General features: G+C 51.9%; 1 protein-coding gene across 37 annotated transcripts in view; it reads left to right on the plus strand.

Moving 5' to 3' along the window:
• WDR27 (WD repeat domain 27) overlaps window positions 1-21533 on the plus strand; it is a 197558-nt gene that overhangs the window by 38716 nt on the left and 137309 nt on the right. For 28 of the 37 annotated variants that reach the window (XR_009354390.1, XR_009354394.1, XR_009354392.1 and 25 more), the window contains 6 exons: window positions 335-435; window positions 1631-1720; window positions 4911-5032; window positions 5917-6050; window positions 9862-9959; window positions 11266-11387. Coding sequence is in view for 27 of the 37 variants with exons in the window: in XM_059176468.1 (XP_059032451.1) it covers window positions 335-435; window positions 1631-1720; window positions 4911-5032; window positions 5917-6050; window positions 9862-9959; window positions 11266-11387 (667 nt within the window). In the remaining 10 variants the exon portion in view is untranslated. Of the gene's footprint in view, window position 1; window positions 266-334; window positions 436-1117; window positions 1197-1630; window positions 1721-4910; window positions 5033-5916; window positions 6051-9861; window positions 9960-11265; window positions 11390-19686; window positions 21434-21533 lie in introns of those variants that run through there. The other 9 variants (XM_059176479.1, XM_059176460.1, XM_059176482.1 and 6 more) reach the window with 9 other exon arrangements.

The following is a 21533-nucleotide window of genomic DNA, read 5'->3' on the forward strand; positions in this document are numbered from 1 at the left end:
GATGCAGGCTGTGTGCAGAGGACGTGAGCAATTCACTGTGTGACGCACAGAGTAGGGAGCCGAGAAGGACAGTATGTCTGTCTCGCCGAGTCCTTGCACCGTCGCCCATGAGAAGCCCTTGATGGTTTGCCCTTAGAATGCATGTGTTTTGGCTCCCTGGGACGGAAGTGCACTTTGCGGAGCTGTTTCGTGGATTCGCATGCGTTTACGGGCATTCAGTGGGAGAGAGAGGTTGCGCGGGTAAACGGGAGAAGCCAGCATTTCCAGCCCCTCGTTTTGTTTCTTATCTCACTTGGGACTCTCTTCATCTTCATGGTCCTGCTGTTTCTTCAAGTAAGGAGTACCCTTTGGAGCTTTCTCTGCCAACCAGAGTCCACAAGCAGCTTGTCCTCGCGCACGGGCCGCCCGCCGCCGCCACCTGCGTCCAGTACTCAGGTACGCTGCGCCCGGGCTGCCTCCGCTGTATTTTCAAGGATCTCTGAACTGCCACTGTTCCGTCATAAATAGAGCTTTAGAAATCCTGGTGGCGTGAAGTTCCCTGGCATTGTTGGAGTCTGGATGAAAGTCAAAGGTCACGTTGCCCTTGAGTGGCCTGGTGCTAGGGCCTTTGCGCCGGCTGCCACCACAGCACGGGAGCTCCTGCGTTTGGATTTAGGGGCTCGCCTGGGTTTGTGCCCTGTGTGTGACCCTCCCTCTCTAGTGCTGGAGGGAGCCACAAGGGGGGTGAGGGGCTGGTTCGCGGAGGTTGGGGGAGACCGCTTAGGGCGGGTGAACCTTGATGTCCTCTGTGGTCACCATTGCTCCTCAGATGGAGCCTTTCCTGCCGGGCCCAGTGTGTCTCGGGCTGCTGGCGGCCATGTCACTCTCAAGTGCATTGAAACGCCTCTGCCAGAGTCTTCTCTGGTCTTCCTCGGGAGAGGAAGTGGGTGGCCCGGTGATCTGAGCTCTGTCTTCAGAGGCACGCGCTGTTTCTGGTTTCTAGACTCACCTCGAGGTGAGATGTGTTTGCCCTCAGTCCAGGGGGCTGGAAGGCCACCCCTCAGCATTTTGAGGGCAGTCCTGTAGTTTTCACTCCTTCCAACCATGCTGAGTTCCTTGCATTTTTCTGTGAGTGTAGCCCAAGCATGTTTGAGGCATGTGGGGAGATAAGATGCGTGCTGTGGTCAGTGAAGTAGCTTCGTGGTGTGAGAGAAGAGGTAAGGTCTTATCTCTGCTCCTGGGATTGTGTGGTAGGGTTAGCAATAAGGCTGCAGAATCGTGGGGGCCTCTGGCTTAGTTCTGCCCCGTGTTAGGGGTAGGGTTGGGTATTCCTGCGTGGCTGAGTACTGGGTGTCTTTACTGTTGATGGGAGGCAGGGTGCCTTGGGGTCAGGGTTCTCTGGGTTCAGAACCCCGTGCTGACTCTGACTAGCCCTGCGGCTCCTCACTTCCGGATCCTGTCTCTAAAGGATGTCCTGGGCAAGGCCACCTGGTGGCCCTGCAGAGGGTGATTGGCCACTGAGCACATGCTGTTGTAGGATCTCTTACTACCTGACAAATCGGGTTGGCTACAGATTCTGTATTTACCTGCTGCAAGCGTGACTCCTGGGAGCTCTGATTTTACAGGGATGTCCCTTACTGTGTTTAAGCAGGAGATGGACGGTGGCTCGCCTGCGGCTTAGCCAACCACTTGTCACTGGTCCTCCGCGCTGATCTCGCTGGGACGCCTACTGTTTTTTCAGGTATGATGTGTGTTACTTCTAGTTACTATGAATCACGGTGAGTCTCCTTGTCTGGGTACGGGTTGCTCTCCTGTCCAAGATCAGACTGGCCTAGAAGGAAGGCTTGTGTGGAGGTTCAGCGAGCTAGACGGGCCCTGCTGAGCCGGGCAGAGGGGGTGGAATCGGGGGGCCAGGCTGCAGGACCGTCGCGGTGCTCCAGTCAGGGAACACAGCTTCTCCAAAGTTCTGTGGGGGCAAAGTCTGATCTTCCCGACATGACTGAAGCACATTTGGAAAATTAGGAGCATCTATACATAGGCATTTTTTAAAAAGATTTTATTTATTTATTTGACAGAGAGAGATCACAAGCAGGCAGAGAGGCAGGCAGAGAGAGAGAGGAGGAAGCAGGCTCCCCACCGAGCAGAGAGCCCGATGCGGGGCTCGATCCCAGGACCCTGAGATCATGACCTGAGCCGAAGGCAGCGGCTTAACCCACTGAGCCCCCCAGGTGCTCATAAAAACCAATTCTTTAAAAAAGGGTGAACTTGAGTGAGAACGCGTTGCTTCCTGTGTTAAGTTCTCTGGCTGCTGTGGCCATCCTGCACTCCTTCTCCGAGGCATGGGGCCCCACGTCTCAGGCAAGGCCCCGGCCCCAGGGCAGGAGAGCACTCGGATGTGTCTCGTTCCTGTTCCTTCTGTTCCTGAGCTCTTTCACCCCAGTGTGCATGCGGCAGGGGCACCTGCCGTCTGAGGCGGGAGGCCGCCGGTGTGGCTGGGAGGGCAGGAGGGTGTGCGGCAGGGCAGCCGAGCTGAGTGGACGAAGGACAAGCCCAGCCCAGGTCCCTGCTGGGCATGCCGGCCTGCTCGCACCGGGGTCCCTGCGCCAGGCCTTGAGGTCAGAGCTGCTTGTGTGCGGAGTGGAGCGGGGAGCAGCTCCTGCGGGCTCCTGGTGTTGTCATTCGCGGTCAGCCCTGTCCCTGCCCCCCCGGCTCACGCCCCAGCAGGGTGCCCCTCACAGCTTGGCGACGAGAGCACGTCTGTTGTCCTTGGCAACTTCGTGGACCTTGTGTGGACGCCCAGGCTTGGAACACGAGTGAGCAGGGAGGGACGGAAGGAGGGGGGTGTCCCTGCTCTGCTGTGGATGACCACTTCATTGGCAAGAATTACACGCGGCTGAATGGTGGTGACTTCGCTGCGTGTGTCCCTCTGACGCGCGGGTCGTCGGCCTCGCCACTGCCTGGTGAGGTGGTGCCGGTCCGCGCTGTGCTCTGCGGCGTTGAGGAAAGGCTGAGAGCTTGTGGGCTTTCAGACACACTGACCCTCGGTGAAACCTCCCACGCGCCGTTCCTGGCACAGAGACCGCGTGGTGGCCCTGGCCCAGGCAGCTGTGGGCGCCACAGGGCCTGCGTCCTTCTGGGTAAAGCCCAGAACCGACACCAGGGGGCAGCAGAGCTGTGTCAGGGACTCCGCCGCTGTCGCGCCGCTCAGGGCCGCAGGGCACTCAGGTCTCGGGGCTTCACGGCTCTCCTGGGCGGGCTCTCCCGGGCTGGTGCAGCTTGGTCTGATCCGCGGGTCTCCAGCCGCAGCGCAACTGTCCTCGCGGGACGCTGGCTTCTGTGCTCGGTCATTCGTGGGCTGCTGCAGCCTGAGGCTGGCTGGTTCCGGGGAGACACAGAGGAAGGCAGCTGTGCTGTGGCGCTGGGGTGGCTGGGCCTGTCCCGTGTGCCCCGTGTGGCCCAGTGTTGTCCAGAATGCCCAGCTGTGCTGTGGTCAGGGCAGTCGCCCCAGCCTGTCCTCTCGGCCCCTCCTTGCTGCAGAACGCCCACGGTTTCATGTCCCCAACGGCCCATCTGCCTTTCCGTGGTACCTCTGCTTCTCCGAGCAGCAGGTGGCAGCAGCCTCGGGACCCCGTGGAGATTGCCTCCTGGCTAGTGACCTGTCCACAAGGCCTCTGAGGGAGGTGGGATGCAGAGTCGGCTACGAGAGCGAAGACAGATGCCCAGTGGGAAGGAGCACGGCTGGCGGGTGCTGGTGAAGGGGTTGTGGGTCCGGCTCCCCCAGGGGCGCATCCGTGTGCTCCCTTCCGCACCCTCAGGGCCTCGTGGACTGCTTGGGCAGCATGGAGCTGAGGCCCATGGGGGCAGGGAGCCCACTTGCAAGGACAGGCTGTCCCACTGACCCTTATGTGATGGGGTAGTTGACGGACCACTTTGGGTGCCCAGCCCCCAGCAATGCACACGCCCTGGAACCGAAGGAGAGGGCACCGCACCAGTGGCTGGGCCCGTCCCCGGACACTTAGGGATCTGACATCCTGTTGGATGGACTCGAGGAGGGGTCACATCAGGAGGCATGCTTTCGCTGTCTGCCAGGTCAGGGCCAGTGCTGGTGGCAACAGAGGTCAAGGGGTCATAGCGGCTCAAAGGACAGACTGCAGCTGGCATGGTGGAGCTTCTCTCCCGGGGTCTCAATAGGGAGTGAGAAACGAGTAACCGTGGAGTTCTTGAGCCCCTGGTGGGGGTTCCTTCTCATCTCACGCCTGCACGTCCCCCATCTGCTGCTGAGGCCGTTGTGGGGCGCGACCCTGTCACTGGCAGGCGGCCTGTGGGCGACCGTCCCAGAGCTGAGCTCCACCGCAGCCCGGGGCCCAGACCCTGACAGCCCTACAATAATCCGACCGTCTGTGGCCGTGCTCAGCAACTCCGCTGACCACCAGCGTTAAGGGAATGACGCTCCTTGAAGACGCGTTACTGGGAAGCCCACAGATTTCGGCACATCTTGTGATGCTACATTCTGCGCGTTTCTGCAGCTTATGTTCTTTTTTTTTTTTTTTTTAATATTTTATTTATTTATTTGACAGAGAGAGATCACGAGTAGGCAGAGAGAGCGGGAGGAAGCAGGCTCCCCGCTGAGCAGAGAGCCCGATGTGGGACTCAATCCCAGGACCCTGGGATCATGACCTGAGCCGAAGGCAGAGGCTTAACCCACTGAGCCCCCGCAGGCGCCCCACGCAGCTTATGGTTAATGCGCTTTTTAAACATAGGCTTTTTACTCAGCCTTTAAATGGAGTGGAATTCATGTCCTTGGGCTTCGGTGTCCCTGGTGCCACCAGAGCTTGGAAATGCCCTGGCTCTGTGCTCTGCTGGACTTCTGGTGGGACTGTGCTCTGCCAGATGGTGGTCCCAGTAGCCCCCTTGTCTCTGTCTTCCATTAGGTCACGACGGGCCGGTGAGCACCGTGTGCTGGAGCCAGGACAGCAGGTGGCTGCTCTCTGCTTCCCAGGACGGGACGCTGCGGCTGTGGTCGCTCCGCAGGGCAGAACACGTGTTGTGTGTGGTAACGTTCAGGGCTTCCCTGGCTAGCCCTGTGGTCCCCAGACCGGCGGTCCCGGAGGCATGCTGGCGCTGTCTCAGGGCCCTAGGCTTGTACCCTCTCCGGGAGTGTGGGATGCAGGGTGGGGGACTGCTGCTGGGCACCCACTGCGGTCGCTGACGCATCACTTTCGTGTGTGTGTGTGTTGTACGCGTGTGACACACACGGGCATGTGTACACTTGGACATGTGCATAGTTACCTGTTCGCACGCGCTTAGCGGAGACCATTTGGAGGCTGTAGGGGCAGTGAGAAGGGCCAGTGTGGCGATGTCGCGGCTGAGACGGGCAGGGGAGGGGTACCGGGGCCGTTTCCCCACGAGTCCGATCAAGGCTGGCGAGCGGCAGGTTCTCAGAGCTGGGTTAGCGTGGACCCCCTATGGGTCTCACTGTGAAAGGGGGACTCAGCTCCAGGAAGACCAGCAGGAGGGGAAGCCGTCAGACCGGGGGCTCCAGTGCGGGCACGGGTCTGCTGCGGCGCCGTGGATGCTGTCCTTTCCCACGCGTGACCCCGGGGGTTCTGGAGGGCACACCTGAGGGCTGACGCCTCAGAGCTGTGTCCACGCTTAGAATTTGTCCTTAATAACTGCACCACTGACGATGCTCACTGCCAAGTATCTACTTTATTTTATTGCCAAGTTTTTAAGTAGCCGGGATTCAAATACTCGTTACAGGAACATTTTAGTCACGTGACGTCGTTTAGAAGTGGTCAGAGGAAGACACACGGGAGAACTAGTGTCTACGTCCGCAGTGGGCATGTGGGTTGGTGGGAAACCGTCTCCGCGTGTCTGTCGCGCGTGTCTGTCGTCTGCCTCCGTTACAGGGGCCATGATTCCCGATTTCTGTTCCAGGGCAGGGACATGTTTTCCAAGCCCGTTGGGTCCGCACAGTTTTACTACCTGGACGCTTTCCTCTTGTCGTCTTCCGGCCCCGAGCTCCAGCTCCTCAGGCACCACATGGACACCAGCAAGGATGAGATCCGCAGGTGCGCGGCCGGCTCTTCTGCCCCTGCTCCCTGTGCTCGGGAGGCCGTGGCTCCTGCTGCGGCACAGGCGCTGTTGCACCAGCTGGAGTCACCGCACCTCGGCTCCTGGGAGAGCCGAGGGGTGGGCTTGTCCCTCCTCCGAGCTCGTCTGCAGGGCCGCGTGCGGGGGCCTCGGTGTGACCAGAAGCTCTGGGCTTCGGAACGTGGAGCTCTTGCCTTGGCTCAGCCGTGTCTCTGATTTATGTCGGACGATTCCTGCTGGGTGTGTAGTGAAGTTAAACCAAGAACCGTTTCCTACACACGCGCACTAAATACACAGCTCAAACGTGTTCGCACCTCCCTGTGCAAGTATTAACACTTGTTTTGTTTTCAGATTTTTTAAAGAAATAAAACAATATAGGGATATTCCGTGGCCTTCCCAGGCTGGCTCCCACCCCTTCTTCCCTGTTTTTTTCCCCTCCCGTGGCAAGTGAAGCTGCCGTCCGTCACCATACGCGTCGCCCAGGTCTGTTCCCCGTGTCCCCTGTGCTGCACTCCCAGCCCCAGGACCTGCGTGTCGTCCTCCCCTATTCCCACCCGTCCCCACCGCCCGCCTCCGCCGGCCACCGGGTCGTTCTCAGTGAGCATGAACCTGTTCTGTTCTGTCACTGCTGTTCCTTGTTTCTTAGATTCCACGTGCAGGGGAGCTCGTGGGGTATCTGCTTTTCTCCGACTTCGCTTAGCGTCCCACTGTCCAGGCTCATCCTTGCTGCACACGGCAAGGTCTCCCCCTCTCTGACGTCTGAGTCGTGTCCCTCGGGGCGTTGGATGGCTCATCTGTCCGTGGACACCCGGCTGTTTCCAGTCTTGGCTGTTGTAACTTTCCTCTTGTGGAGATTGGCGTGTTTGCTCCCGTGCCTGCAGCACACCTGTCGCTGAAATCCGAGTTCTGTTTCTGAGATTTAGCCACACTTGTCAGTTTGACTTCAGTCTCTTTGCCGCAGCTGTTAGGACATTTTATGCAACAAGATAAACCCATCCTGGATCAGAGGAAGACACACGGGAGAACTAGTGTCTCAACAACCCAAGATAAATTCCTCTCCCGTCCTCTTGTTGCCAGAGATCAGCTTCTTCCGACTCAGCCTCGTGCTCGAACCCGGGCGGCGCTGGATTCCTTGTGCCTGTGCGCACACGGACCCTGGGGGCGTGATTTCACTCGGATCCGCTCTGCTCTGTCGGCAGCGAGCCGTGTGTGGCACTCACAGTGAGGGCAGGTTTTGTCTTTCTCGGAGGCTGTCCTCCTGTCTCTGCAGGGGATGCTGTCCTCTTCCTGTGACTAAGCAGCTGACTGTGGTGCTTCATTCAGCCTGGGCCGGAGCCGTCTAGGGAGGAGGCTGACGGGCTCGAGGACTGTGTGCTGTTCTGTTCCACTGCTCTCATGTATGATTCCAAGGTGGCTGCTGTGGCTCCAGGCATCACAGCCATGTTCTTCCAGGAGCACAAAGGGGAAGTCCGTGCCAAAGCCAGCAGGCTGCAGACCCGGGAGCATCCCAGGCCTTTGGGGCTGGGACCTGTCTCAGGAACGCGTGGGCAGGGATGGTCGGGTTTATACACTGGCGGCTGCTGGAGACCCCTCCCCCATCAGCGTGTCGGTGGTCTTATCGTGGGGCTTCTGGAGTCTGAGCTCAGGGTCTGTCTCGCGTCACTGTGGGTTCTTTTTCACCCCAGTTGCTTGTGTCCGTCGGGAGACCTGTGGGCAGGTTTTCAGCTTAGTAGCCTTATTAGGTAGCTTTTCAGCTGTGGAGGAGGAGCACACCTGGCAGGTGCCCCCGGATCTCAGCTGGAAGCTTCGCCGCCTCCTAGGTCAGCCGCTTGGCTAAGAGCTGTGTGCTGAGGCCAGGATGGGTTTGGCTCAGGTGTGGTGTACCCAGGGGTCACGGCTGCCCGTGAGCCGGGCGTGGACGGCGTGGCCGGCCCACGGCAGAGCGAGCTGCGGGCTCCCTGCCGCGTTTCCCCCGCAGCTCCTGGCCCCTGGGCTCGCGAGGCCGTGGTGTGTCGTTCTGTGCCTGCCCCTTCCTGGCCTGAGTCTGGGGCAGGTTAGGGACTGAGTGTGACGAGCCTGGTGTTTCTGACGGCTTCCCGGTTTTGACAGTGCGGTTCCCTGGAAGGAAGTACTGTGTTTGCAGACCGTCCGCTTCCGGGCCAGCAGTCAGAGCCGCGGCACGGAGACGGCCTTCACGCCTCAGTCCTTCCGCGCCGGCCTCCCACGCGCTCGCGGGGTCCCTTGTGAACTGGGGGACCCTCCTGCGTGCTCGTGTGCGGCCCGGGCAGCCTCACTGCCTCCGTCTGGGGAGACGCTGCGTGGAGCTTGCTTGAGAAGGGCCCTTCCCGGGCCTGCTGCTTGCCTGGGCTGGGGCTGCTTTCCCGCTTCAGCGCCCGCGTCCGCCAGGGCAGGTGACTCTCGGGAACCGGCCAGGCGGCGAGGCTTCAAACGATGGGACGCCAGACCTCACAGGGCTGCAGGCATGAGCGCCCCTCGGCCCCGCTGTCTGCTCCTCGGGCAGGGCTCTGGCCAGCCCCTCAGGGTGCCGTGGCCCCTCTCGTGGAGCAGAGCCTCCCCTGCCCATCCACGTGGCCGGCTCTGCCACAGCAGTACTTGGGCCTTAAATACGGACGGTCCCTTCCCTGTTCCCACACCCCCAACGCCCCCTGATTTCAGACACGTGTGTTCTCCCTGGGCTCGAGGGATCTTTCTGACATGCCTCGCCTGGTCTGTGGTGTCTGCAGAGCATTCCCATGACTCTCCCCACGAAACGGTGGCTTTCTACCCCATTCATCACCTACTGTATGATCCCATGCATTTTTGCAACAGTGATGCGTAGGATCACTGTGTCGTGATCTTTGTGTCGTCACTGAGCTTCCCTTCAAACCTCTCCTGTGATTCTGTTTGCCCTTGAGTCTGTGTAGCTGACCCCTGCATATCTGTTGCCCCCAGGACCTGCTCCTGAGTCACTGTCTCTGTGCCTAGCCTGCATATAGGGCCGCAGGCCCCCGTGCAGCACTCACCGCCTTGTGGAAGGTACAGGCTGATGGCCTGTTCTTCCCCACTGCCCCCTGCCACGCAGGGCCATCCCCAGAGATCTCCCCTGGCTCTGCCTGGGCCACGATCACATCAAAATATAGCTAGCAGGTTTCTTTCCTTTACAAAATTGTTAGGGATTCTTGAGGTCATATGTTTGTTAAACCAATACTAACTGCTTGCATTATCCTTTAGAAAACATTAACAACATATGTGTTCGTGGAAATACAGATAATTTATAACTAGTTGGAAGTCTTCTTAAGTATACATAATTATTTTAGAATTAGGCGAAAAATTTGCTTTCTCACAGACAATAATGAATTATTTGGAGCTTTATATGATATTTTTTCATGAAGTTTTCCTAAAGGAAAAGTTAGAGTTTCCTAAAAAAAAAATTAAGGCAGCCGACTTACTCCTTTGATGTTATAAAATAGAATTATTAAGTGATATGAAAACTTTCTAGGGACGCCTGGGTGGCTCAGTTGGTTGGACGACTGCCTTCGGCTCAGGTCATGATCCTGGAGTCCCGGGATCGAGTCCCGCATCAGGCTCCCAGCTCCATGGGGAGTCTGCTTTGCTCTCTGACCTTCTCCTCACTCGTGCTCTCTCTCACTGTCTCTCTCTCAAATAAATAAAAAAATCTTAAAAAAAAAAAAGAAAAAGAAAACTTTCTTCATATTCAGCTTTTTAATGGCAGAATGCTCAGTTGTGGGAGAGAAACAGAAAGGTCGATTATCCTTATTTTTTTTTCAGATACAGACAGAAGAGCTGGTGCAGGCGTGTCTTCAGGCTCCGGACGACCGGTGCGACGGGGATTACCAGTTTATCGGCCGTGAACGACTTCTACTCCTGTATCCTCTGCTCTTGGTTTCCCCAGCCCGAGCTTCGGCGTCCCGGCAGGAGCGTCTGCTGAGGGTCCCGGCTCCAGGCGCCGGCAGGGGCCGCGCGACTCAGGGCGCGCACGTCTTCTGTGTCATTACATGCATAGCGATCCCATCTCCGTGGGGAGAAGAACTTCACAGGAAAACTGGACATGCGTGCGACAGAGCGCATGACCCACAGCAGGGTGATGTAACCGGCATTTCTGGTCTGTAGTTTATTGTACAATATGTAGTAATTTTGTGCTTTTAAAAAATGAACCAGTACACTTGGGATGAGCATCCTTCCGATAACAGAAGTCGGCCCTGGCTCTGGAGCCTGGCAGAAGTCGCAGCAGAGACGCCGAGTAGGAAAAGGAGTCGAGGAGTTTATTTTTTGACTTTTTTTTGACCGGCATCATCCCTTTTAGTTAAAAACATTGATTTTGATTTATTTAGAAGAAAAGCTCTGATCTTCAGGAATTCGTCTTATAAAATCTGAAGTTATTCGGAGGTCTAAGTTATGTTCTTTGAAGAGTTTTATAGTTGAAATTTCAGAAGGACTGAGATAAGGCATTAGAGGTTTTAGAGTATTTTAATTAGAAATGTGATGCCAGAGCCCCTTGGTACACACAGAGCACAACACGTAGCAGACATGTGTCCTTCCGAGTACTCTGGCCTTAAACGGTGCTTTCTGCATATTTTCGCATGAATGCTGGGCTAGTTACCGAACCTGGTGATCTTTCTCCCACGTACGCCACTGATGGCAGTGTTCTGGTGGCCACTGGACGTGGGTTTGTTCTGGTGCTGACACGAACCCCGAGTCCATGTGCTGCTGCTGTTGCCCCGAGTGTGGACGTGGGCAAGGCGTGGCTGGTGGCTCGCCGCGCTGGGAGGGGCGTGCGTTCGCGCGGCCGGCTCCAGGCGGCACTGTCCACGTTTGCACTTGCACTGCCTGGTTTGACCCTTAGACCGGTCTTCGGAGCTCCGTCCCTAGCGATGCAGCTGGGCTTCTGGCTCCTGATTGGGGCCTTTCCTGGACACCTCAGATCTCATTGCGCTGAAGTTAGACCTCTGTGCCTCCCGCTGGAGGTCTGCACCACTGGGTCTGCTCTCGTCCCTGGCTCAGCAGCCGCTGCTGGATGCCAGCGGCAGAAGGGGGGAGCGGGGCTCTGCGCGCAGACAGTTGTAGCGGTCATCGCTTGGGTGCCTTCTGGTGCCCCAAAGTACTCACTGCAGATGTGGGGCCGCCCTCCCCCTGGTGGACGGTTGAGAGGAGTTCCCTAACTACGTCACGCAGATCTGGTGCTTGCGGCTGGCAGGAACAGGACTCTCGAGGTTTTCGACCTCAATGCAGCGCGCAGTGCAGCCGTGATAGTGGAAGCCCATTCCCGGCCTGTCCACCAGATCTGCCAGAATAAAGTGAGTAAGCTGTTGACAGCGCTTATCATTTGTAAATTGTATCTTTAAGTGTTGGACTCGTACAGATGTCTGATGCAGGTTTCTGACAGTTTGCTAGCAAATACCCAATGCTATTTTTTTTCTTATCATCAGTTTTCTAGGCCTTGATGTTTGACCTTAGCAGATGGTTTAATATCGTATGGAATGTGAAACTTTGTATTTTTGTCTTTGATTATTTTCTGGGCCTATTTTTCAACTTTACTAGTGATGCAGTCACACTTAAAACTTGGTGGAGGGTTTGGGTGTTTCAGACTAAACAACCAGTGAGTCACGTAGCTCCTGCTGGAATGGAAGCCACCGTCAGGAACCAATGGTTTCCCTCTTCCAGATGCACATGCTCTGTCTGGACAGGGTGGGGGTTTAAGACTACCCCCAGCTGAGGGTTAGAGCCTGGAGATGAGAAGGGGTGCTGTTTTGATGAATTCATTGTCTCATACTTTAGTTTAAAAGATACTTTGCAAACCAAAGACCTCTAAGAGATTTGTAAACAAAACTTCTCTTTTTAAGACTACAACTACAATTTTGTTTTTTGATATATTTGGAATAACTTTAATTTATAATGCCTTCTGAAATCTGCATTGTGATTTCAAGGGTATCATTGTTCTTTGATTTCTGGGGTTTTTTAGAGGGAGAAAGAATCCTAAGCAGTGGGGCGCCCGGGTGGCTCAGTGGGTTAAAGCCTCTATCTTCGGCTCAGGTCATGATCTCAGGGTCCTGGGATCAAGTTCCACGTCAGGCTCTCTGCTCAGCTTCCTCCTCTCTCTCTCTCTGCCTGCCTGCTTGTGATCTCTGTCAAATAAATACATTAAAAAAAAAATCGTAAAAAAAAAAAAAAAGCATCGTAAGCAGACTCCACGCCCACTACCATCACCATCATTTTTTTTTTTTTTTTTTGCCTCTATAAACATATATTTTTATCCCCAGGGGTACAGGTCTGTGAATCACCAGGTTTACACACTTCGCAGCACTCACCAAAGCACATACCCTCCCCAATGTCCATAATCCCACCCCCTTCTCCCAACCCCCCTCCCCCCAGCAACCCTCAGTTTGTTTTGTGAGATTAAGAGTCACTTATGGTTTGTCTCCCTCCCAATCCCATCTTCTTTCATTTATTCTTCTCGTACCCACTTAAGCCCCCATGTTGCATCACCACTTCCTCATATCAGGGAGATCATATGATAGTTGTCTTTCTCTGCTTGACTTATTTCGCTAAGCATGATACGCTCCAGCTCTACAGGAAATCTTGAAAGGGGTCCTCTAAGCAAAGAGAGAGCCTGCAAGTGGTAGATCAGAAAGGAACAGAGACCATATACAGTAACAGTCACCTTACAGGCAATACAATGGCACTAAATTCATATCTCTCAATAGTTACCCTGAATGTTAATGGGCTAAATGCCCCTGTCAAAAGACACAGGGTATCAGAATGGATAAAAAAACAAAACCCATCTATATGTTGCCTCCAAGAAACTCATTTTAAGCCCGAAGACACCTCCAGATTTAAAGTGAGGGGGTGGAAAAGAATTTACCATGCTAATGGACATCAGAAGAAAGCAGGAGTGGCAATCCTTATATCAGATCAATTAGATTTTAAGCCAAAGACTATAATAAGAGATGAGGAAGGACACTATATCATACTCAAAGGGTCTGTCCAACAAGAAGATTTAACAATTTTAAATATCTATGCCCCCAACGTGGGAGCAGCCAACCATATAAACCAATTAATAACAAAATCAAAGAAACACATCAACAATAATACAATAATAATAGGGGACTTTAACACTCCCCTCACTGAAATGGACAGATCATCCAAGCAAAAGATCAGCAAGGAAATAAAGGCCTTAAACGACACACTGGACCAGATGGACATCACAGATATATTCAGAACATTTCATCCCAAAGCAACAGAATACACATTCTTCTCTAGTGCACATGGAACATTCTCCAGAATAGATCACATCCTCGGTCCTAAATCAGGACTCAACCGGTATCAAAAGATTGGGATCATTCCCTGCATATTTTCAGACCACAATGCTCTAAAGCTAGAACTCAACCACAAAAGGAAGTTTGAAAAGAACCAAAATACATGGAGACTAAACAGCATCCTTCTAAAGAATGAATGGGTCAACCGGGAAACTAAAGAAGAATTGAAAAAAATCATGGAAACAAATGATAATGAAAATACAACGGTTCAAAATCTGTGGGACACAACAAAGGCAGTCCTGAGAGGAAAATATATAGCGGTACAAGCCTTTCTCAAGAAACAAGAAAGGTCTCAGGTACACAATCTAACCCTACACCTAAAGGAGCTGGAGGAAGAACAAGAAAGAAACCCTAAGCCTAGCAGGAGAAGAGAAATCATAAAGATCAGATCAGAAATCAATGAAATAGAAACCAAAAAAACAATAGAACAAATCAACGAAAGTAGGAGCTGGTTCTTTGAAAGAATTAATAAAATTGATAAACCCCTGGCCCGACTTATCAAAAAGAAGAGAGAAAGGACCCAAATAAATAAAATCATGAATGAAAGAGGAGAGATCACAACTAACACCAAAGAAATACAAACTATTATAAGAACATACTATGAGCAACTCTACGGCAATAAATTTGACAATCTGGAAGAAATCGCCATCATTTTTTGTGTATGGAAAGTGGTCTGTCAACATTTCCATGACGATTCCTATTTTCTTTTTCATTCACTTGCTCTATTCTTTATTTCTTTCTGGGCCTTACTGCAGAGCCATGAAAACTTTAGATGAAACTTATTATGAAAATCTGAAAATCTCAGTCTGAGATTTATTTTTTCCATTTGGTTCTAAATTTGCTTTATATTGTTTCAGCTGATTAAATTGGAAATACAAAATAGAGTTTTGGAGTTTGAAATGCTTTTTACTTATAAAAAATATAACTAGTTTTAAGATAATGGTAAAGATAATTCTTTTAAACTAAACAATTTTCTCATGTTTTCAAAAGACGTTATTTCATTTTGAAAAATACTGGGATGCTACTCTGTCTGACAGCTTAGGGTTTCCTTCCATTCCTCTGTTCCCATATCATGGGAGAAGACTTTCAAATCTTTTCATCCATTACCTTTCTCTGTTGCAGGGGTTAAGTGAGATAATGCAGGTAAATCTCTTAACATATTCCTAGTTCATTAAATGACAACCATTCTTCCTGTAATTTTTAATTATAAATTTATGAAGGTTGATGGGCATTGCCTTAAAAACTCTCACTTCTCAAATCCACCTAATTTCACACAAGCCCTTTGTTCCTGTCACTGTTGAGGGTGGAGGCTCCGGAATGTGCTGTTTGCAGTGGAAGGTCGGAATCTGAACTAAGAAATCGCTTTCAAAGAAATTATAACGCAGACGGTGGTGGGTGGGGACAGGGTCATTTTACACCAAGCTGACTGTGCGAGGGCCGTCGTGGGAGACGGCGAGGTGCCGGTGGTAATGACGTTTGCGGGGTCCGGGGAGGACTGCAGAAAGTGCACCGGGCTGGGCCTCTCCCTGTCCCATATCGTCAGGCAAAACTTGATTTTAGGAGGAATTTGAAGGCACATAAAGTAGGTTGCCTTAGCCCATGCAGTTGGTGCATCTGGGCTAAAAGCCAGGAGGTTCCCTGTGCTCCGTGCGTCCTCACAGCCTGACTCCCATACAAAGACCCGCGTGTGAACGCCGGAAGTACGCCCAGTGCTGCCCGGTCAGCCACTGCCTGTGCAGTCTGTGTGTCTGTCCTCGGCCCCAGGCCCCACCTGCTGCCACCCCAGTCCGCTGTCTCTGCAAGGCTCTTCCTCAACGCAGTCGCACTCCCACTGCTGACTCCAAGTGACCATGTCACTGTCTTCCTTGAAACTCCTCAAGGTTCCCAGGGACTCGTCAGACAGAATTGGACTTGACTGCAGGCCCTTGCTGCCCTCCTGTCTCATCCCTCTGTGGACTTAGGTCTCAGGCTGGGCCTATGAGGGAATCTAGGGGTTGCTGAGCCCAGGCCCTCGTCTTATTCCAGAGATGGCTTCGGTGGGATGTGTCATGCTCTGGTGACTTTTAGCTCCTGGCAGGGGGCACTCGCCAGGACAGGAGGAGGCAAGCCCCCGGTGTTTGCCTGTGACACTCTTACAGGTGCACACGCTGTAGCTCACATGTATGGACATGGCGGGCTGAACGTGCATGAGCTCCGTCCTCCGAGACCCTGATGCATGCACGCGGACGCTGGGACACTTTGTGTCAGTTCCCTGAGCCGCATCAGCGGCGAGTGCGCCCTCGGCTGAAGTGCCGTGGGGTGCTGTGGTCTCGGGGCCACCGTACCGCGTCTCTGTGTCCAGGCTTGGGCCTTCCCCACAGCCGGGTCATGAGCCTGAGGAGCAGAGCTGGGGTCCGGTCCCTCCACGACTGCCACACTCACTACGGTGAGGTCGTAGGGGACGGTGGAAGCCAAATATGCCAGAGCCTGCCCCTTGTCCCCACCAGTCTCATGGCCTGCACCGGATCGGGACATGCAGATGCACACATGAACACGTGTACTGGTGTGCACACGTGTGTGTGCACATGTATCAAGCCAGTGACCGATTCATCTAGATGTGTGTCTCGGCGGGTCTGCACCGGCGCGGTAGTGAGCCGTGGAGTGCACGTGTGCAGGAGAGAGTGGGGTCCTCACAGCTGACGGATCGGGATCCTTCTGCAGGGGGGTGGGTTCACAAAGCCACACACACGCTGTGCCGAGGCCCCTCTGTGTGCTCTCTCTGAGGAGGTGAGGTGGGCACTGGGCCAGGCGGTACGGGAGTGGCTGCGTGTGCGTCAGGAGAGCAGCATGTGGGCCCATGCGGGAAGCCCGAGGTGCAGCTTGTGGGCTCTGGGCACCGGGTGAGCTCTGTTGCGGGTCCAGGGCAGCTGCGGTGGAGGCCGAGCAGGAAGGCGAGGGACCGCGCCGATGCTTGTGTGGGTGTGCGTGAGGGAGCTGCACGGGCACTGAGACCATGACCTTGCGCCACCGGCTCCGGCTGGAAGGGCTTGTGCTGCGCTCTGTGCGCTCCTCCATGGGCAGGGCGCGGTGCGCGGGGAGCGCGTGGTGCTGCGCAAGCCCCCTCCATGGAGCGGCGGGTGGGGGGCGAGAGAGGGACGGGTTGGAGCGGCGGGTGGGGGTGGGATCCCGAGCGGCCGCGCCAGCTTGCGCCGCGCCCCTGCACCTGGTGTCTTCCCGGCCTCCGGCCGCCGGGGCGTCCCTAGCTGCTGCATGGGCACACGCGCTGCTCCCTCCACTCCGGAGATGGAGCTCCCCCTGCTCGGGTAGCCGCCTGGGGCCGCTCCTGCCCACATGCTGGCTCCCTGGCTGGTGTGGAGAGCTTGGGGCTGCAGCAGTCCAGGGGGCAGTGGGCTTAGGATGGAGCCTGTGTCCAGGGTATGGTGTCAGACTGGACGGAGGGTCCCCTTCCTGAAGGACATGGGGTCTCTGGGACGGTGTCTCTGCAGAGCCCGAGGGAACTCCGCTCCGGCACACCGGTGCAGAACCACTGCTGTGAAGAGACAGCTGTCCTTCCTCCTCGGAGACACGGTGACTGCTCCGTCCCTCTCATGAAACCTCTCGTCGTTCCGAGTTTTCATGCATTGGCTGTAGGAAACTGCTTAGCATTTCTTCTCCATTAAGTAGCAGCTTATGCAATGACCCAACAGTAGCCTGGTCTACCTCAAATTGATGTGGTCGTCCAGTGACGACTGGTATTTTGGGCATCATGGTGGTGTGCTCTTGGGTGGGGGGTGTGGTATGAGGAAAAATAGTCCTGAGGTTTTTACTTACTGGGGACAAATAACTGGTTTGATTTCCTGAAAATACCCCTCTGAGTGGTATGTGACGGGAGGGTAGGACGGAGGGTGATAAGGTTACGGACGCTCACACTGTACTCTAATAGCTTCTTCTCCTTTTCTAAGCTTCTCTTAAATTTTTGTCCAGTTACACAATACGCATTCAAGTGTTCTGACTGACCGCGGCCGTGTGGGGGCTGCTGACCCAGCAGTGCTCATGGAGCACAGACCCTAAGTGGCCCAAATGTCCAATTTCCAGTAAAACGTGAAAGAGATCATTCCGAATTTCTCTCGAGCTCAGGAAGAGCCTAGCCACGTTCGGCACACAGCAGGAACGCTCTTGTGCAAGCGTGCGGCCGTGCAGACTGAAACGCCTCTCCTGGGGATTGCCCCGCGATTCTGGCTGGAGAAGCAGACTGTTCCGTTTCATCACATTCACAAGAGTTCCACAGCGAAACATGAGCGCCATAGTTTCCTATTTTAAAATGATGTGATAATATTAAGTGATTTATTTTTACAATGAAAATACAAAAATCTTTTTTTAAATTTATTTTTTATTTAATTTTGGCATAACAGTATTCATTATTTTTGCACCACACCCAGTGCTCCATGCAATCCGTGCCCTCTCTAATACCCACCACCTGGTACCCCAACCTCCCACCCCCCGCCCCTTCAAAACCCTCAGATTGTTTCTCAGAGTCCATAGTCTCTCATGGTTCACCTCCCCTTCTGATTTCCCCCAACTCCCTTCTCCTCTCCATCTCCCCATGTCCTCCGTGCTATTTGTTATGCTCCACAAATAAGTGAAACCATATGATAATTGACTCTCTCTGCTTGACTTATTTCACTCAGCATAATCTCCTCCAGTCCCGTCCATGTTGCTACAAAAGTTGGGTATTGTCCTTTCTGATGGAGGCATCATACTCCATAGTGTATATGGACCACATCTTCCTTATCCATTCGTCCGTTGAAGGGCATCTTGGTTCTTTCCACAGTTTGGCAACCGTGGCCATTGCTGCTATAAACATTGGGGTACAGATGGCCCTTCTGTTCACGACATCTGTATCTCTGGGGTAAATACCCAGGAGTGCAATTGCAGACTCATAGGGAAGCTCTATTTTTAATTTCTTGAGGAATCTCCACACTGTTCTCCAAAGAGGCTGCACCAACTTGCATTCCCACCAGCAGTGTAAGAGGGTTCCCCTTTCTCCACATCCTCTCCAACACATGTTATTTTCTGTCTTGCTAATTTTGGCCATTCTAACTGGTGTAAGGTGATATCTCAATGTGGTTTTGATTTGAATCTCCCTGATGGCCAGTGATGATGAACATTTTTTCATGTGTCTTATAGCCATTTGTATGTCTTCATTGGAGAAGTGTCTGTTCATATCTTCTGCCCCTTTTTTGATATGATTGTCTGTTTGGTGTGTGTTGAGTTTGAGGAGTTCCTTATAGATCCTGGATATCAACCTTTTGTCTGTACTGTCATTTGCAAATATCTTCTCCGATTCCGTGGGTTGCCTCTTTGTTTTCCTGTTTCCTTTGCTGTGCAGAAGCTTTTGCTTTTAATGCCATTCCGATCAAAATTCCACCGGTATTCTTCAAAGAGCTGAAGCAAATAATCCAAAAATTTGTATGGAATCAGAAGAGACCCCGAATCGCTAAGGAGATGTTGAAAAACAAAAATAAAACTGGGGGCATCACGTTACCTGATTTCAAGCTTTACTACAAAGCTGTGATCACCAAGACAGCATGGTACTGGCATAAAAACAGACACATAGACCAGTGGAGCAGAGTGGAGAGCCCAGATATGGACCCTCAACTCTATGGTCAAATAATCTTCAACAAAACAGGAAAAAATATACAGTGGAAAAAAGACAGTCTCTTCAATAAATGGTGCTGGGAAAACTGGGCAGCTCTATGTAGAAGAATGAAACTTGACCATTCTCTTACACCGTACACAGAGATGAACTCGAAATGGATGAAAGACCTCAATGTGAGACCATCAGAATCCTTGAGGAGAACATAGGCAGTAATCTCTTCGATATCAGCCACAGCAACTTCTTTCAAGATATGTCTCCAAAGGCAAAGGAAACAAAGCAAAAATAAACTTTTGGGACTTCATCAAAATCAAAAGCTTCTGCACAGCAAAAGAAAATACACAAATCTTTTATGATTTATTGATCTCTTTAAAAATTATAGCTATCATTTTTCCCTTATATATAATAAAAACTTGGCTGTTACTTCTTTTCAATGCCTGAATAAGAGATACACATTTTTGTGATTTGGATACACAGTGCTATACAGCTCATTTGATGTAAAAAATTAAATATGTAATAGTTGAAATAGTTTCTTATGGAAAATCATATCACACAGAGAACTTTTTGTTTTCTGCAGGAATGGTCAGTAAAACCCATATGATCTCCTTGAAATGTATTACTTTATTATCTTTTTTTTTCTTAAAGAAATGAAGTGCTTGGTCAGACACAATCTGCTCTGTATCTTTCTGCCTCGTTCTTCTTTGATGACCGCAAGTGGATTTGGTGCGGCTCTTTCCCAAGACACATCAAATGACGTCCGGGTCATGTGCTGTGTTGTTCTGGCCCATAACGGCAGCAGACTGTGCGTGTCCCTGTGCCACCTGATGCTTACTCCCCACTAGAGAGTTTCTAATTCCCAGTATGACTTTTTTTTTAAAAATCTAGACTTTATTTAGTTGTGTGCTTTTAGATTTCTACACATATGAGCTTGTTTTCGGTAAACTTTTTGTGGCTGATTTCTGATTTCATGGATGGCATTCTATGCACATGACCCATCTGGCACTGATTCTCCTCTGCTGCTGGGATTTCTGCATTTATTGAGAAACCGGCTCCCTGGTGGATTTTTATGGCTATCACGTGTGTGTGTATGAAAGGAAGGCGTTCTCGCCCACCGTGGTGTACAGATGTCTATTGGCCCAACTTTATCAATCGTACTCAGGTCATTCATGTTCCTAATTTTTTGTACTCTCAATTGTTTTTATTTATTAGAGAAATGTATTAACATCTCTTCCTATGATTGTAATCTTGTCTATTTTTCTTATAATTCTATTACTTTTTGCCCCATATAGTTACAGGCTGTGTCATTGGGGATATTTAAGTCAGCCTTCTTGTATTTCCCTTGCAGTGCTCCTTTTATGATATCTACAAACTATTTTTAATGAGGTCTTATTTGCCTGGTGACTATTTCTTCGAGTACTTAAGCAATCTATCTTGCCTTGTTTTCTTTAGTATATGCTATTTCCCCCCACCCTTCACATTCAGCCTTCAAAAATAATATTTTAAGAGCTTTTCTTGAAATCCAACTAAGAATCTTTTTTTTTTAACTTGTTTAGTCTGCAATTGGTATGATTATTCATACATTTTATGCTTTCTACATTAAAGAGAAAAAAAAAACTTCTGTATTTCCTATTTATTATGCATTTTCTTTGCTTCTTCCTTTCTTCTTCCTTAGTCTTAATTGGATTGATTGAAAAAAGATTTTGATTCTCTTTTTATCCCTGTGAATGCTTGTGGTTTTTTACTGGTTAGCTTCAGGAAACCGGCTATGCTGTAAGGTATCCTAACTCTGCCTTCCTGTTGAGCTAGGTCTGGGACTTGTTCCCACTCAGGGCCTTGCGCCATGCCCAGTGTCCGTGCGTGAGCTCTGGATGTGTGCTGGCCGGCTGGGGAACTGTCTGGATGTTAGAATTACAAGGTGTCTTGACCTTGTCATCGTTAGTGGACTGTTAAGCTCTCTTGAGAGGCGTAGCTGGGTGGCCACGAGTGGATTCCTCTGTCATGTTTCTCACCTGAAATGGGTATAAAACAGTTTACGTCTCATAAGTTTGTTAAGAGGATGAAATGTTCAGTGTTTAGAATGCTGTTGGCACAGAATTAAGACTCTGTTAGTCTGTTGTTGGGTTTATGTAAACCTTCATTTCCTATTTGTAACTGAGGAATGACCTTGACGTCCATGCACACTGCGAGGATAAATGCTTTCAGATGTACTTTATTACGTTTTTCTCTCTTTTTAAAAAAGATTTTATTTATTTATTTGACAGAGAGAGACCACAAGTAGGCAGAGAGGCAGGCAGAGAGAGAGGGGGAAGCAGGCTCCCCGCTGAGCAGAGAGCCCGATGTGGGGCTCGATCCCAAGACCCTGGGGTCATGACCTGAGCCGAAGCCACTGAGGCACCCATGCACTGAGGCACCCACCCACTGAGGCACCCATGCATCACTTTATTACATTTTTCTTAATAATATGGATATTCTTGGCATGGAAGGAAGATGGA

The sequence above is a fragment of the Mustela lutreola genome, chromosome 6, assembly GCF_030435805.1.
Source record: "Mustela lutreola isolate mMusLut2 chromosome 6, mMusLut2.pri, whole genome shotgun sequence".
In the NCBI taxonomy this organism is placed as follows: Eukaryota; Metazoa; Chordata; class Mammalia; order Carnivora; family Mustelidae; genus Mustela; species Mustela lutreola.